This window comes from Aptenodytes patagonicus, chromosome 5 (genome assembly GCF_965638725.1).
Source record: "Aptenodytes patagonicus chromosome 5, bAptPat1.pri.cur, whole genome shotgun sequence".
Lineage (NCBI taxonomy): Eukaryota > Metazoa > Chordata > Aves > Sphenisciformes > Spheniscidae > Aptenodytes > Aptenodytes patagonicus.
In genome coordinates this window covers 30,188,661-30,206,846 of record NC_134953.1, presented here as the reverse complement: position 1 = coordinate 30,206,846, position 18,186 = coordinate 30,188,661, and the positions used below count along the sequence as shown (strand labels likewise).

General features: G+C 40.1%; 1 protein-coding gene across 3 annotated transcripts in view; it reads left to right on the top strand.

Annotated features, from left to right (window-relative positions):
* Positions 1 to 18,186, top strand: part of C5H10orf90 (chromosome 5 C10orf90 homolog) — a 70,847-nt gene that overhangs the window by 26,503 nt on the left and 26,158 nt on the right. For all 3 annotated transcript variants that reach the window (XM_076339217.1, XM_076339218.1, XM_076339219.1), the window contains 2 exons: positions 8,937 to 9,031; positions 11,305 to 12,388. In XM_076339217.1, the coding sequence (XP_076195332.1) occupies positions 8,937 to 9,031; positions 11,305 to 12,388 (1,179 nt within the window). The remainder of the gene's footprint in view (positions 1 to 8,936; positions 9,032 to 11,304; positions 12,389 to 18,186) is intronic.

The window sequence follows — 18,186 nt, the reverse complement described above, 5'->3', positions numbered from 1 at the left end:
GCTAGGCAGCAGGTTATTGCTTCCCGGAAAAGCGGCCACGGCTGCCTGGTCCAGCCGGGCTGCTCGGCCGGTGGAGCCTGGTGGGTGCTGACAGCTCCTAGCCCTGCTCCTTCTCATCCAGGTGACACCCACAGCCAAAAGAGAGCTTGAGAACTCTAAGTTTCATTTCCTGCAACCAATATTTAAAAGACACCAAAAATTAAGGTTCTGAGGGCTTAAACATTTAATCATCAATTCCAAGCTTTTCTGCACCCTCCATTTCTGAATTGAAAGCCTGAGTGATTAAAAAAATACAAAAAAGGCAATTACCAATTATCTTTTGTTGAACCTAGTGATAAAAACAAAATCTGCCATGCCCTGTTTCATGTTCGTATTGCTACATTTTTGTTTTAATCTCTAGCATGATCTGTGTTTCTAAACATGTTGCAATGGAATTCAAAAGGGCTAATTCCAAGATCAAACAAATCACGGATGTGTGGTAAAAGCATGCTATGAATAGAGATATGTTTTTCACTTTCCCTTCAAAAGGCAAATGTAGGTATTCTTTCACCAACCAAAAAGTTTTACGTGGTAGAATAATTACTAAGTTCAGCTGCATGAAGAGTTGTTAGATTTAGAGTTGAGGCAAGTCAGTGGCAACTGAAATTAGTGGGAGCTGTGTAGTATTCTTAAATTATGCAAAATAAAACTACTTTGTGATCAAACTAGTGACTTAGAAACTTAACTTTTTAGGCTTCATATTTATTTAAATCTTAGCTATTGTGGTTTTATCCTGTGAACACTGATTTTTTTCTCTTGGTTCTAGCCTACTGCGTCCCCTATTATCAAGCAGTTTCTGATGTCTGTAATCACAGCAGTTAATGTGAAAGACTTTCCAGAAAGAAATAATATCCCAAGTATTACACAAAAATAAATGCTTCTATTATACAAAAGTAACATGAAAAGTCTATATTAAATCTGGCATGACTGGTGCTCCACTGAGTTTAGTTCCGTTGCACAAATTGTTCAGTGTCAAATTTGGCTCATGTGAACATCCTGTTTCTTTGTTTTGGAAACAAAATTGGTCTAATATAGACGTGTGTTGGAAAGTCTGTGTTTGATGTCTTGACAAAAGCATCTGTACCCATAGCACACATCATTTTCTGGAGCCACCACTGTATTAAGAGTATTAAAAGGGAAAAAAAAAAATCAATAAAGCAAATACCATTGTTAAGCAAAAGCACAGCTGAAAAATCCCTGCAGCGGGATATATATTGAGTCATAAAATGCATGCATAACAGGCAGTGCACAGGTTTTCTCTTGTCCACTCTCCAATTTCTTGTCTTGAAGTTGTGCTCTTACAGAAGCAGAAAAATGTAAGAAATATTGAACTGCTGAGGCCAAACAATTACCTCTAGCTCCTATTATGTATAAGCAGCTTTAGGCAAATGTGCCTGTTTTGTAATTGCTACCAGTTCTGAGTAAGACTGGTGGAATTTTTATTTACAAAACCCATTTGTACCATCAAATTCTGTGCATGTTACGACCTTTACATGAATACACGTAATAGCACTAAAGTAACTCTTCATAAATATACTTTTTGGCTGCAGAACTGCTTTTCCTTTGTTTGCTTATGCATAGTATTTGTCATGTTTACAGTCACTTAAGAATTTTCTGGCTATCTCAAACATTCTTGTACTTTCAGAAATGGATGTGGTCACTAAAATGTGGGTGTCTTAATAACATGCTGTGAAGGGGACTCTGCGAGTGGTAGAGGATCCCTTCCAATAGCTCTTTCTGTATGAAATATTTCTGTTAGTTACATCTTTATTTTGAGAGTACATTAGGTGCTCAGTGGTCAATAAGCCAAATAATGTTACAATAGGTACTAATGAATCTTAGTGCAAGGATCTGAACGAGGAATAGTATTCAGAATGCCTTAAAATTAGAGGTAAGTGGGACCTGAAAAATTTAAAAGTTTATGTTGCCTGGACTCACCTCCTTTCTTTGTCTCTATCTCCTGTCTACCTTCTTTTCTGTACAAACTTCTGGCACATCTAGTGTTCATATTTAAATGAATTATTCAAGTTTGTTTAACCCAAAAGTCAGTGTTACATATTTCTTACATGAAACAGCAGGCCTCCAGTGATCACCTTGCCCTTGGTTTTTCTCCTCTCCTGCCTCCTGTGCCATGCCAATGACAGACTTTCAGAGCCTGTCAGCCCTTCATCTCCATTTGGTTGCCATCGATCTGCCTTTTCCCCCATGGTCACCTCCAGGACAAAACCCCTCCAGGTGATTCCTCTGCAGATGCTGCTTCCAGAGCTGCTGAAGCCCCACAGGAGGACTTGTTTAAAAAAATCCCAAATAACATTTCAGTGTCAGCAGCTTTCCAAAAAAATAAGATGGTCACCAAACAGGAACTTTGATGAGAAACCAATGGTGTCATCTCCCTTGTGCTGCCCCTTACCTTGGTGTGAGGATAGAGCACCTCATACAGGAATCAGAATTTGTCAGGATTACCTAGAGGGGAGTCCTCTTCTCCAAGCAGAGTTTGGGGTTTTTCGCTGCTTATGCACAGTCTCTCACTGCTTTGCAAAATCCTCTTAGGAAAATGTGTCCAAATTATACAAAAGTATCTATCTCCCAGAATCATGGTGAAATATATGGACAATATTGCATTGCTTTTAGCAGTGCAAAGAGATGGGTGGAAGCCAGTCCCACCAAAGTGGGAAAAACCATGGAGCTTCAAGACCTACATTGCTAGCCAAGCAATGAATCTTCCTTGCTCATCAGCTTGCTCCTTGTCTCCAGTTCTTCCTTTCACTTCCACAGGAATAGGAACCTGTGACATTTATGACATCTCTTCCATTTCTACATTTTCTACATGAAACTACCGAAGAAAATTATGAAAGAGAATGACTTGGCTATTAAACACTATAATCCCTCATGACCCACCCCAATTCTCTGTGCCTTACAGACATCCTCCCTCTAATACCCTGTTTTTGAGCTCCCCATTTCCCTCCTACTACATTTTATAACCATCTCAGAAGACCTCCAGCAAGGAGCTCCAGTGACAGACCATGTTATTTAGACTGAAGAAATCAAACCTATGTCAGTTAAATCTTCCTGTGTACTCTCATTTGAGTCCTTGGCCTGAGTTATGTCCACACAGCTGGGCTTTGGCAGGTTTGGTGAGTTAGTCACTGCTTCTAGGGACTGAGATTTGTTAGTGTAAGCTTGTGCTGCCTAGAAAAACCTAGGAATGTGTTCCTCCTGACACCACTGAAAATTTAAAAAAAAAAGGAAAAAAAGAAATAAAACTTGGAGGAGGAGGAGAAAGGGAAAAAGAAGAAAGTGAAGGATCTACTTAGTTTTCTGTGTGTGTGTGATGGATATGCTGGGGGTGATTCCCCACTTTATTTTATTAAGTGAGGATAAAGAATAATAGTAATGCATAATGAAAGCACAATATTTTTTTCTCTTATGCATGGGTTTCAGGATCTAATTCCTGTGCTCTTTCTAGCCCCCTGATGAGCACCTTGCTTCTAATGGCACGGATAATGAGAGATTTATGACTTCTGTCTTTTTGATAGCAGACCAGAACTCATTTGTCCGTTCCGTGGCAGATCCTGTAATCATCTCTGCAGGCAGCCAGCTACAGCTTCAAGGTGTGCAAGCAGGGAAAGATAATTCAGTTAACAAATCTCATGATGCTACTTGTACTAGAAGAAAATCCATCCTGACATCTTAAAAAAATATTTTCCTATTTTGTTTACATAATGAATCCTGTTCAGACTGAAATTATTTCAGGCTGTTTTCCTTACTCTGATTTGAAAATCTTCCCAACAAAGCTGCCTTAAAATACTGTTATCTTTGTGCAACTGTGTTCAAGTACTTTCTTTTGTGGCAAGGTACTTGTTTGTATTGGTTTGGCTTTTTTCATGACAAGAAAGATTTCAAGAAAAGAGTTGGCAGCTGCTTTCTCCTCCTTTAAATCTATATTGCTGTTTGACCCCTATTGTAAGTAGGTGCATGCTACTTCTTAGAAGTTCAGCAAAGATGCTTTAACAGGACTGATGTACTCTCCCTCTGTCATTCTCTCCTGATGGGTAAGTACAGTGTGGTTTCTAGCTGCCTTCGAGCTATCAGGATGACATTGTGTGCTCCTTAAGTATCTTAATGAAAACTGCTGTCTCTTCTTACATTAAGGTAGCTGAATGTCAAATCCTGCAGAGGTGAAAATCAGGTGCATTTTTATGAGATCGTAAGAGAGTAAAATCCAGGTGTGGCTATGGGGCTGCCTTCCTGCCCTGCCTGTGCCCCGTCTTCACTGGGGTGCTGCCTTCAGACCATTCTCAACACAACACTTCACTTCCTCCTTGGACGTAACATCACTTCTGAAGGCTCAGGATAACGTCCTTGAAGGATGGCAAGACTGTGTCTGTGCCAAGGCTTTCTGGAGATGCGTCACTCTCTCTACTAACAAGTAAACACAACATTTGCCAGTAGATTCCCTATAAATCAATTTAATATCGGCAGGGACTTTGGTATAAGGTGGGTTTTTCAGCATTTGTCTCTACTTTTGGTACCGGGCATGTGAACTTTATCTTCGTTGTTCAGTTTTATTTTTAAATTACAATACTCTCTGCAATTTTATGATATTCTTTCTTTATGACACATGAAGAACACCAGAAGACATGGATTTGGTTCTGGTGTTCATTCTGACTTGGCTTTCATCTTAGATCTATCTGTAATGTCCGGATGCTTTTTCTGGATGACTCACTTCAGATCTGAAGAAGTGAATTATGATCTCTCCCAGCCCTTACTGAGAGGGAGCATGGTGAATCTTTAATGATGACACTCTTTTCCTCAAGGCTTCCTCAGGTATTTGAATTAAATAAGTCACAAGAAAACTTAAACAAATCTAATGTTTTAAACAGAATAAAGTATAAATTAATTCCTCCAAGTTGATTTTAATGATATGGTTTATCTGTTGATAACCTACAGTAGGAATAATGCATAGAAGGAGAAAAAGGCTTTAAAAAAGGTTTTACGTGATGCCAAATACATTGTATTAGCTGAGTGATTGCTCTGATGTCTGATCCTGCAGCCAAGCCATCAATGTCCTTTAGCTTCCAGGTCCTGAGGGGGGAATTTGAGCATTTTTGGGTAATCAACAGTGCTGACCTGGGGGGCGTAGGGATCCTGGCTACCACGGACCTGGGAGGGAGCCTGACTCCCCTCGGAGGTCTCTTAAATGGTGGGCTAAGGATCAACAAAAAAGACAATTTTTTGGTGAAGAAGATTTCCCCTTTTCATATTGGTGTATGTGTTCTGTGATGCTGTTTTATGGTGTTTTGAGGGAAGCGCTGGAGGTTCCTGGAGCCTCCAGAGGAGTTCATTTTGAGGTGATGCTGGTGGCTCAGAGGGGATGGCAGAGCTGGTCAGTGCACAGCAAGCAGGGCTTGGAGCAGAGCAGAGGAGATCAGAAGTGCTGACACATGTTTGAAATTTGTCAGCGTATGAATAGTAGATGAATAAAATATGCAACTGTCATGACAAAAACTGGAGATGAGGCCAGGGCCAGTGGTCTAAAGTCATTCCAGCTCTGCCCAGTGTCACTCTGGGTGTCATCAAATGACCCCCCAGAGCATGGCAGTCTGTATGTGTCTAGCAAAGACCTGAAACACTGGCAAAATAGCATTAGCCGTGGGCTGTTTTCATGTGTGTCTCAAATTTTGTACAAAACCTCAGCTGGCTGCAAACTGGCCTGTCCTGTGCATGCCAAATATTTGCGGTACACTATTTTTCACCAGCACCCTCACCTTTGCAATCTATCTGTGTTTTAGCAAGCTGATTTACAAGTACATCTTTTCTGAATCATTATCTGAGCTGTCTGCCAGTTGGCCCGAGGCAGACATCCAGGCACTCGAGACTGGGAGAATCGGTTCCAGCTGCACTCTGTAATTAGGAAAACCCTGGTCTGTAGCCGGATGTCCAGATGCTTTGCCAAGGAGCATATCATTTGGTTCAACAAACAATATTTGTGGGGAAAAAAATAAAAAAAGTGAAGATGTAATAGGACAAAGTTCATATGCCAGCAACTGCTCCTCTATTCCTCATCACATCTCCCATTTATAAGCTGGAAAGGTGGGTCATGGTGGGAAGGGAAGGTCTGGGGAGGTTAAACAAATCCTCAGGATTTCAACTCAGATAGAAAGAAGTTTCTCATACTCCCCACAGAGATGGAACGTACTTGAAATGCCATTTCTTTCATGCTTTCGCACCAGGGAAAACCTGAACTTTCCATTTCGTTGTGTAAGAAGAGTTACAGTGCAATGTGTTTTGTCAGCAATGAGAATTTGTACGTGCCACATCTCAGCTAAACCCTTGTGATCCCTGAAGTATCTTCATTTCAAACACAGATTCAAGCTCTTTTAAAGGTCTGGGGTTTTTTTTGCTTGTTCTGTTGACATGAATTAACAAATGTGAAGCTTCCAAGAATAGATTTAATAATATCATGAAAAATACCAGAGCTTTTGCCACCAATGCCATTTAATCTATCTCAGCAACTAGTTTAAATGACTTGCCAAAAGTTTGAGTGTTTTCCAACAATAGAATTCCCATAGTAATATAAGAATGTCATTGCACAGGATACGGCACAAAATGCAATGCAAAATCCCCCTCTAGATTATTTAGCAAAGAAAATAAAAATTTCCTCCTCTTCTTCTTCCCACCTCACTTCTTCCTATCTCTCCTGCTCCAGAAACAGCTACTTTTTAGAGTGAAACAAGCAAGAATTAACTAATCTATTCCAAGGGATCTGTGTGAAATTGGAAGATCCTACCTACAGATTATTGCTAATTACAGGAGGTTACTTTGATAAGAATAACTTACATATTATATGTAATCTACTGTGTGGACTTTGACAACTTGTTCTTGTTTGACCCTGTAGTACTCAGTCTTTCTCTTGTGCTGAAAATACATGAGTGAAATTCATGAAAAGCCATCTGGCAAAACATGCCTGTCTGGATCTGATTTATCTCCGGCCAGCCTTCTGGATTTCCTTGCACACTGGTTGACATTCACAAGTTGATGTTCTCCTGTTGTAGCTTTGCAGTTCTATCTGAGACAACTGTGGTTTTCTTACTGTAAAGTGTTTGAGGAAAATATTCATAACTTAGGTGAAGTTGTTGCTTTAATTACATATATTTTGTTTACCAAACTTTTGGATTTTTTGAGGTCTTGCCTTAATTCAATCTCTTCTTTATCCTTTTCTGCAAGTTATTCCCTACTTAGTTGTTTTAAAAAGTAAATAAGACAGCATATGTAGCAGTTCTTCATCATGAAGATATTCACATGAAACTCACCAGAGTACTGATACACTGAAAATAACCTTTCCATAAGGCTCACCCAGCAATTACCCCTATCCCACTTCTTGGGGATGCAGGTGGATTTTGTCCTTCACTGAAAGCGCAGCACCTCCTTCTCACTGTGTATCACAACAGGGTGAGGAGCAGCCTCCAAGGGCCTCTTGCCCGTGTTTTGTGCCAGCAGTTACCACGATCCAGTGCTAGATCAGATTCATTGCATTTTCACTGATTGTAACTGTGCCTTATTTCTTTGCCAAAAAATGTGTAGTGGACCCTCTGCTCTGGCTATTTTCTGGATTCTCTTTTTTTCTGTACTGTGGCTAATGAGTCCAGCTGTTTTCTCTGTTGCTCGGGACCTTTTGCTCAATGACAAAAGCAAACCTCTTTTTTTCATGCCAGCTATGAATATTCACAGTGGCATTGGCACCTTGGAGCTCTGCAAGTCAAGTATTAAAGTATACCTTAGTATACTTTATTAAAGCAGAAGGTTCATCAAACAACCTGTTAGTGTTTTGTGATTGCTGTTCCGTGGTGGGACTCAAAGAGATCTCTTGATGGGGTATAGACCTGATACCTCCCCCCTCTTTCCCTTCTACTCTTTAGCTGCATCCAAGGAGATGAAGCCATGAAGCCTGCTGTGGTGGATATGCTTTAATGAACACTTCATAAAGTGAAGCTGATTTATACTCCTTTGTTAATATAATGTTACATGTAAACTGAAATTCTCTTTAGTAAAAAATTATCAACTTCTGTGGCAGGCTGTCTAAGTGAAAGAAAAAAAAAGTCTTACCAGTGGTGTGACTTGTTGCTATAAAGCAACAGCCAGTAATGTCAAGAGATTTCAGTCTGAATACAGAATTTTTGAAAATTAATTTTGGATGCTTATTACAAAATAGAAAGTAACGTAATTTTTGGCAAAACTGCTGACAGCAGACGTAATGCATCATTGCAATAACCCAGGCTCTGTGTTATATGGAAATTAGCTCTGTGTAAAAACCTGCAGACAGGCTAGCACTCACAGAAAACAAAAGATGACAAAATCAGAAACTGATGTACTGATGTAATAGTTATCACTGAACTAGAAAAGTTATGATGTAATAGAATCTGTGAATATGATTTAAAATTACTGTAGTTCTTTAAATGTGACAGCGACTTAGTTCAAATGAAATCAAACTCATAGCATCCAGCCCATTAATGTGCTCATTTGTGCTCCCGATTCTGCAGACTACACAGAAGTGACATTTGTTGAAGTCCGCATTTCCCATCTTCCCCGATTCCTCCACACTCATGCCTGAAGCCACGGAAATCAAAAGCAGAGATATTCAAGCTTTGGATCAGCCCTGAACACACTCTGAGACTATCCACAAACACATCTTTGCAACAGGATCCCAGGGGTGTTTCAAGTGCCTCTCCTGAGAAGAGGGAGAAATAGGATCTCTCCGATAACCAGATCCCGGGGCAATCAGATCATTTACAGTAGCTCTTTCCTTCCTGCTTGCACTCCATTTAAAACCACATTTTCTGACTCATCTCCTCCAGGACACTGAAAATAATGTTACTTTCTCTGTGTTTCTTCCCCAGGAGTGACACAAAAGCAATGGGGCACTGACGGTCAGAGGACATGCACAGGCCTTCAGTGGGAGAGTGCTGCGGAGAGAAAATCAAGCTCTACCAAGGTAAAATAAATAAATTATGTTTAGATAGCAGTCAGCAAAATGCATTCAGGTTTAAAAAACAATCGCTGATTGCTGAGCACTGTATTTGGACTTGGTTTTATTCAGCTGGGCTTAGCTTAGGCAGCAGAAAAGCCAAATAAAATGATGGCTAAATGTTGTGATTAAATGTGCTCTTGGTGAGGGGGAAAAAAATTGCATGGTTTTTTTGGGGGGGGGGGAAGTTGTTAAAAACACCTCAGGAGACTAAATCAAGTGGTATCCCAAATATCAGTATACTCTGTCTCAGATGTTCTCAAGATAAAGCCTGAGGTTTTGAGTTCACCACAATTACTTTGTGTAAGTGCGTATTTTTTTCCACAAGATGCAGTGAAGCTTGAAAGCTCCCAACAAGCAAAGGATCAGCTGGTCAAACCTTAAAGATCCATTTTTTTGCCAAAGGTTGGGAGGAGGGAATAATACATATATTTAAGCAGAAAAAGGAAAAGCAAATTATTTAAAATATTGGTGCATGAGTTTGAAGCTAATCGGGAGCATTTTTGACACGCCTTTGCACACTTGCAGGATGTGTCCATCTGTGCAGCCCTTAACAAAAGAAATGAATGTCAAATTAACTACTGGAGCATGAGAAATGCATCCAAAATAAAGTATTTCAAGCAACGTTCTTCTTTGGTGCCCTGTAGAAATCTCAGGGAAGTCGAGAGTTTTGGAAGGCATGCAAAAGTCTTAAACCTGTAGGTAGAAGTAAATGCAGTGCAGAAAATATGAGGCAAATGTTGTTACAAACCATGAAAGAAACAAAGAAGGAAGAAAATGCTTTCCCTGGGGCTGTGAAATTATTGAATTGTCAAAGCCACGGACAGCTGGTTTAAAGAGTTGATAAAATCTACCTGGCATTTCACTTCATTAATAAACTCTTGATCTAACTCTCCCTATTTGGGTTCCCAAATCAGCCTTCCCAAGAGTTACAAAGGAGTCCATTTTCTGTGTTGTTTCCACACATGGAGGACAGGAACATAGGAATGGTTTTCCCCATGGGCTTCAGTGCAGGGTCCTGTCTCTGGCACCCAAGACCTAAGAAGGATGACCGTGGCATCTGGGAGGTCACAACTCTGTCACTCACACAGTCTTCCTTGAGGAAGAAGAGTATTATGTTTTGTGAAGTACTTGTCAAGTACTGGCATTGATTATCAGATGATAGACGCCCAGATATGACTGAGATGAATTCATAACAAGCAGGAGCAGTACAGCTAGCAAATGGCACCTAAACCCTGAATGAACTTGACTGAGCTTTCATTATGGAGCTAATCCTCAGAATTTGCATGCCAATTCAGTGGGGTTTTTTTCTATTAGGATCAGGAGATCTAGGAACACAGGGCAGGAGCAATCTAATCAGCCAATTTACAACAGCAATGAGATTAGGCCAGATGCTTTATTGCATGTGAGTTATGTGACCAGCCATGTGGATAATAATAGCAGGAGATTTTAAACTCAGGTTTACTCTTTGTCAGATAGCTTTAACGTAAAAGCACCTCCTTTATCACATCCAGTGAAGTAATGTATGGTCTATCAAGATAGATGTTTACTGTCATGGTTGGAAAAATGAATCTGGGCCACTGTCAATCAGTCTTGGACATATGTGGTTTTACATCATTGATAGGTGCCACCAAGTAATGATAAGCAAGAGGAAACTAATGAATTAAAATAGTACCCGGAGCCCTTATAGGAAATTAGATCACTTTTGTGGGAAGGATCATGGAGAAGTTTTTCTGTGCTTATAACTGGTGAGGTTGTAAAGCAGTCATGACCCTGGTAGCCACATGTCCTCTGCAGCATGTGATGGCACACGTGGACCTTCAGGCTAATGATCCATAATAGATTTTAATGCATTTTAAATTCCAGCAGACCATCATGAAAGAGCAGTTTAGAGTCTGAAACTGGCAATTGCCTTTGACATGTCCATTTTTTAAAGAAACATAGCAGCCACAAATCCCAGCTGTGACAATGGGTTAAATACTGAAAATAATAGTATAGGATACACATTTTTAATTTTAATTTTTTTTTGCACCAGAGCGATAAGGTTTTCATTGAAGTCTCCCAGACAATTCAGAGCTGATTTCAAGAGCGTGTGTTTTTAAATGACAAAAAAGTTAGGACGAACAGAAAGTTCACAAGAAATCTCGAACAAAACTGTCTAGTGTGATAGATGGTAGATAAGAAACAGTTACATATATTATGATAGCTTATGTTGATAATTTGAATCTTTTCATTTGCAGGAATCTCTGTCATCACAAAATATAAAATTGATTTCACCGATAGTCATTTTGCAGATGATTGATGCGAATAAATCAAAAGAAAATTGGCCTGCTTTGCCTATGCAGTCCATGATCCCCCAGCCCAGTGCTTATCACATGAAGCAATCTTTGGCTAACCGTGGTTCAGTCAACATTAACAGAGCACTTATGGTTCTTCCCAGCAAATTAGAAATTCAGGCATCTTTAGATGACACCACGTCTCCATCGGACTCTCCCATCACAGAGGGAAAACAGTGTCAAAACCAGCAGAAAGGGTTTGCCTCCATAACTATTACAGCCAGGCGTGTTGCTGCAGGCTTCAGCGACCTAGCACATGGAGCTGGGTCTGTGCAAGAGCTCAAGGCTGTGTCTCCCACCTCGAGCAAAGTCCCTGCTGCCCTCCGTCGCTGGCCTCCGTGGGGCCACACAAACCAAAATGTCTCTCCATTAAAGATTTCTGAATCCTGCTCACAATTAGGTGAAGAGCCACAAAAGCGGATTTTTGATGCTGGAAACAAGGAGAACGGCGTGGGTCTTCAAAGCAGTGATGGGAGAGAGAAAGTACCACCTTCATTCATCTCATGTGTGCACCTTCAGGTTTCTCACCAGTGTCCAAATACCATCTATTATTTAGACAAGTCGCTCAATGTGTGCATTGACCAACCTCGAATTAAATGCCAAAAAATTCATAGTTCAGTGTTGTCCTTCAATATAAATTGCAGTTCGTCTAGATCAACAGCAGATGGAGTAGATGGCATAGCTAATGGAGAGTCAATACAGGAGATATTTAAGACAAAGCTCCTGGGAGAAAACAAGACTCCACTCAGATCAAACTGGGGTGCAGACTTAACAGAAAATAATGTAATTAATAGAGAGACAACAAATGAAGGCTATTTGGGTAGTAAATACCCTTTGCAAAGTGTCTTTGTCTCTGAACCTCCAGCATTTGTGGATATGCCCAGAGGACCTAATAAGATAGTAACAACAAAGAAAGATGATGATAAGCAATCTGGCAGCTATCACACTGTATTTTCTCTCCAGCTTCCTAATTCAAGTCATGAGGCAGGTAAGTAATTTCCATAAACCTCAGTCTGGTGGAGCAGAGGTTCAGGCTGGAACAGACCCACCACAATGATTTTATCTGAGCAGATAATAGTAATCTTTGCTTCTGCAAAGGCATGGTGAGTCAGAGCACAACCAGATGTTTTCAGTTCCAGGACTACCATGAACATATTTGCCATGCTAGTGATGCATGCTGCTTGTCAGATGATAGAGAAAACTCTGCCTGTGTTTTCTGCATTAAACCTCTATTTTTAACCATTTATAACTGCAATTTATTTTTTTTCTCCCAGCAACATGCAAGTGCTTAGCCGCTGAAGGTAATTAGGTTTTTCTTTGTATAAGGTCTGAATTTCAAGGTGTGAGATTAAGAAGCAGATGGCTGCACTGAGCTTGGTTTTGTGTTCCTTGCGATTAAAAATGATTGTTTTCAGCTTTTATTTAGAAGGCTATAGTAATAAGCCCAGGCCTTATAACTAATGGGTCCAGATAAATGGTTTGCAAATCTTTAACACATTTGTTTCAAATATCTCCAAGCATTTTGTAAATATAAAATTTTCTTCGCAACATTGCTCTTTGGGAAGGGAAAGGTACTGTGAGGATTGCTTCATGCCCAGAGTGGTATAGCTTCTGCTGCATCGGGCTGTAGCAGCTATTTTACAGTGCACTTGAATAACCACAGCTGAGTTTATTGACTCTCCAGGAAGGGAGCGTGGATGGGAAGAATGTCAGAGTGAGTCTGGTTTTTACCAAAAACACTAAGGTTAAAACTTACCCCCCATGTATCCTGCGACCTTGGGCTACATTTAATTGCAATTACCTTGTTCTTATATGGCCTTTTTGATCTAAGGGTCAGTATATGAACATAAGCTACTTCCTAAGATTCATTTGTACCTTCATCTTCCCAGTGTGCAAATGGAAAAAAGGAGAAAGATGAGAAGTTGCGTGCTGTCTCGTGGGCTGGACAAAGTACAAAACCCAGGCTGCACCATCCCTTTGCACCTTGCTGTTACTGCTGCACTCGCTTTCCCATGCCTGAAATCAGTGGGACTGCTCTTGCAGTTATCAAGGAGCAAACAGTGAGAAGGCACTGCTTTATTCAGAGGCTTCTTGCTTTAACCTTAAAGAAAAATATCAACAGAGCCAGGATTTTCCACAGAGAAACCGGCGGTGTCAGTAATTCCAGAGTCAGGCCCTTAAATGAAAGTCACTCGGGTCTGCAGTGTGAAGCACCCCTCAGGCTGGCTGCTGAAGAAAGCCTGAGGTAAAATATTTCTTTACGTTTACAAGTGTAATCCAGATTGTCTGTTGTTGAAGGGGAGATGGCACAGTGGGGAGCAGGAGAGGGAAGATGCCAACCAGTGCTAAAGCAAGGAAGAAATGTAAAGGGGTGAGGGTTGGTGAGGACCTTCCACTGACTGACACCAGCAAATTAAGTGTTTCAGCTTTGGACTTCATTGCATACCATCCTAATTTCAAATGACAATGTCCTCCTGAAGTTTCCATAGAAAGTACTGTGCATTCAAGGATTTGTTCAACACCATCTAAGGTCTCTCTGTGATATACCACAGAAACAAAGATTCGAATAATATTGAGACTTCCCTGGGCTTGGTAATACAGTGTAGGTCATGAAAGAATCACTTTTACTAGAAGTAATTAGAAAGTGAAATAGAACACTGCTCATGGTTCCGCAGTTTTACTAAAAAGAGGAAATAAGTGAGGTAACCAGCTGAGAAATACTGGGGTTTGAAAAATTATTTCCACCATTTGTGTACACAAGAATACAGGTGTAAGTAAACATGGGAAGTGTTATCTTTTTAACTACTTCCACCTTTTGTGTAAGCAATAATGTAGAATGTAAAGATATATATTTCTCTTGATGAGGCCCTTTGTAATATATAAGAAGGTGTTTATCAGCTTACTACAACTTTCCTGTGTGAAATTTGTACAAACAGCCAGAATAATGCTTCAAAACAACAGTCTTTCTCACCAGGATCCCCACAGTAATGAGCTCTTGCATAGCTGTCAGCCATTAAATGTGACAAATCATAAGAAACCTAGTTAAATGCATGAGACATCCACACTGCTCATTAAAATGAAAGGCAATTGGTATGATTTTAACCTGGGAGAAAATGAAAAAGTGAGTTCCCTTTAGTTCCGAAAATGGGTGAAGCAAGGGAGAGACGTGATCTCTTAGGTCCAATACTCTGTTCTGGTGCAAATCTGGTACAGTCCTACAGCCTGTTATAGGTTTTTTTTTCCTGGACTAGTTTTAAATATCTAAAGAAAGCTATAATGGGACACGGTTGACTTCCTGCTTTTTGCTGTGGCACTTCTGTGTATACAGCTCAAAATTATAAGACCTGTATTGCAAGATGCTGCTTTACGAGCACAGCAAAATAACTCCCCCATCAGCACAGTCCTTTATACCATTACAGATTCCCAATTCTTTTAGATATTTTTTCCTCCAATGTTTACTAGCTCAAATCCATTCACATTAAGCTTTGGTCTGCTATATGCTTATGCAATGAAATGTCTGTGAAATGAAATGTTTAAAAAGAAGGAAGAACTAGCAAAGAAGGGGCAGCGAACAATTTTTGACACCGTGTTAATACTTTAACATAGTTATCTTATGGATGAAGGAACTGCAGAGAGCGCTTTGTCCATCACATTTCTGATGACCCAGAAAGTTTGAGTTTATATTAGTTTGCAGCTGTAGGCAATACCTTCCTGCCAGCAGAAATACAAGTGGTAATAACATCACCATGGCAAAAAAAAAAATAGAAAAATTACTTGCAAGGCTAGACTATTCTGTATGAAATCTGTAAATGTAGTTTCCAGGATGTATAGGCTGCCTTCTTAGGATGTGAAGTGCAATGAGCACCCAAATACTTCTCTGCTTTACAGGTACTGGGGCCAGGTTTCCTGTTTCCTATAGGGCCGGTTGAGTCATGGCCTCTGTGGAGTGTCTTTTTTCTAATTTTTCATGTGGCTTCACTAAAGTAATGATGAGACTACTTACAGTATTACTCATACTATTTCATGTTCAAATCCAAGTATTCAAGACTTGGCTTTACCTGGACCTGAATAACCTAATCTAAGGCCCTGCTTTCAGCAGGAGGTTGGTCCAGATAATCTCCAGAGGTATATATTTCCACAATGTGCCACATATGAAAAGGATATTTTAGGCATATTAATGAAATGTAAATCTTGGGCTATGCTCATGGATGGTAATTATACTTAGAAATCCAAATCTCTCGGACTCAGTTAGTGTTCAAAGCCATATTTCATGCTATAGCATCCCAAATATGGAATATGATCTTGTGATTTCACCGCTATGGACTGTATCTTGTACTGACTCTGTTGCTTGGGTACTTTACTTCCATTATCTGGCAAGAAATTGGACTCTAAGTGCTGGAAAATCCATGTTACATGTGAAGTCAGACTTGAACTGCAGGAGGACATAGAGTCGTAGGACATAATTGTGTTTATTTTTAATGAGTGGCCAGCATTTAAATCCCTTGGGCAGCTTAAGAAATGTGTACCCATTAATGTGAAATGGCCCACTGAAAGCCAGAAGACCCACCTCAGAGATATGACCAAGGGTAAGCCCGGGCCAAGCTCCATGAGGTCCTTGTCACAGGTGATCGATATGCATCACCCTGCCTTCGGTCATGGCTTTTAACAAGCTGTCAGGACTTGCTAACGCTGCTTTTAAGTGAATGCTGAAATTTCCTTTACTGTCTGTAGCTGATGTCTCATAAATACAAGGTAAGTTAAAAAGGAAAAGATTAGTCTTGTTTCTGCTGAAGATAGGAGCATTTTTAATCTTAATTTCTCACCTACCTTTCATGAAGAATATATTCCACGTGAATATCTAGTTTTCCATTCATCTTTTCCAATATATTACCTACTGGGCTCTATGCTGAATTATTAAAAGGGGCAAAGAGAAGAAAAAGGGACAACTTTAAATTCCTTTTGACCTCTTGATTAAACAATATCATCACTTTACTATGAAAGATTATAAATGCCAACATCCAAATTTATGTTTAAGCTTAGATAATCGTAAATGTCTTGATGCCCGAGCACCTTCACAAATGTCAGCTACATTACAAACTGAAATAATTTCTGCTAACACCTCAAGTTTTGTAACGTCTACACTTTTGTTTTTCTTTTGTTGTCATGCCCAAAACTGCTGTGCAGAGTTATTGAGGAAGAACAGCTGAGGTGGAGAGAAATGTAAATCCGGTTTGGATGGTAGGTGCTGTGCTGGCTCCCGCAGCCCTACGTTCAGATACAGAAGATGTGGAGGATGTGCAAGGAGGGTGTGGGGAGATGACCAAAGGGCATCTCATGAATCATAGTCATATGTAAACTACCCACAAGTAGGGAAATCAGGATTATGAGGTATGTGTGAATCAGCAATGGAAGGTGAATATGACACGATGGTGATGGTTGTACTGTGGGCGTGAACACGGGTGGCAGTAAGTGCGGGCGCTGGGAGCCAGCCCGGGCACCGGGGGTGTCCAGGGGGAGCTGCGCTGCCGGCGTCCCTTCTCCTGCAGAATTCAGGAATGAAGTACTCAAGAAGGGGAAGAACACATTTAAATTAGTGAACAAGACAGATCAGAGAGCTGGTATTGTAGTTGCTTATACTTTTTCCCAAAGAGAACAGCAGGTGACTTGAAAGCATAATTTACTTAATTAAAGCAACCCAAGACAGTGGATGGGGAAAACTGAGATGGGATCTGGGCTTTTGGGGTGTTGAATGGCCCCAGATGATTATAGGCTTCTGTTTCCATCTTAAGCAAGAGTTTTATTAACAAGTACTAAAGCCAGCAGCATGTTTACTAAGGGGTAAATAACTAGACTTTAATTTGTTACAAGAGCTATTTTAATTTTTTTGTGCGTGTCTCTCTCTCTTTATATATATATATATATACACACACACACTATATATATATACACACACACTTGTACTGGAGTAAAATCAGAACAGCTGGTGCTGTGGGATTTCGATATGCTGCTACCTGCAAAGCAAAAGAATGTTTTCATTTTAAATACACATTGAAAAACCCCTGGTATTTGAGACATTTGTATATCAAGAAAATATTTGTAGGTCACCTTTAAACAAATATATGCTCATGGTAATCAGGATGGGCTAATGTAGGCAATCTTAAGACTGAAGACTATTAATAGCATTTACTTTCAATTACTAAATAGCATTTGATATGTTGTGATGAATCAATGTGGCATATCTGGTGTTCTCACCTCATCTTCTGCTTATGGGAAAGTCACCACACAATAACCCAGAGTACAAGATTAGTGTGTGTGTGTGTGTGTGTGTAAATATATATATATTTACATGAACAAGTTATAATTAGACGAAAGCTGTTCCTTACAATATGGAATTTATTGTATAGAAACTTGAGTAGCTACAGCTGATGCTAATTAACTCTCCAGCCTGAGAATGTGTACAGCAGTAGTGATGGTGAAGACAGGAGAAATGTGAAATATGGCACAGAAGATTTTACTTTAGCTTGCACCTGCTAAGCATGAGGAGCCAAATCTTCAGCTGATGTTGACCAATAGAAATATCTGCCTTCAGAGGAATGACACTGATTTACATCAGCTGAGAATCTGGCCAGGGACGTTACTGATTTGGCATTATGGACATAGCAGCTGGTGCCGACTTGTTAAGAACAAAGGACCACATGCCCAAAAGCCCATTAAAAGGAGCTCCTTTGATGTTTCACTTCATCTGGTATAAATTTAAAATGGAGGAGGTTGTCAATTTTCCTTAGT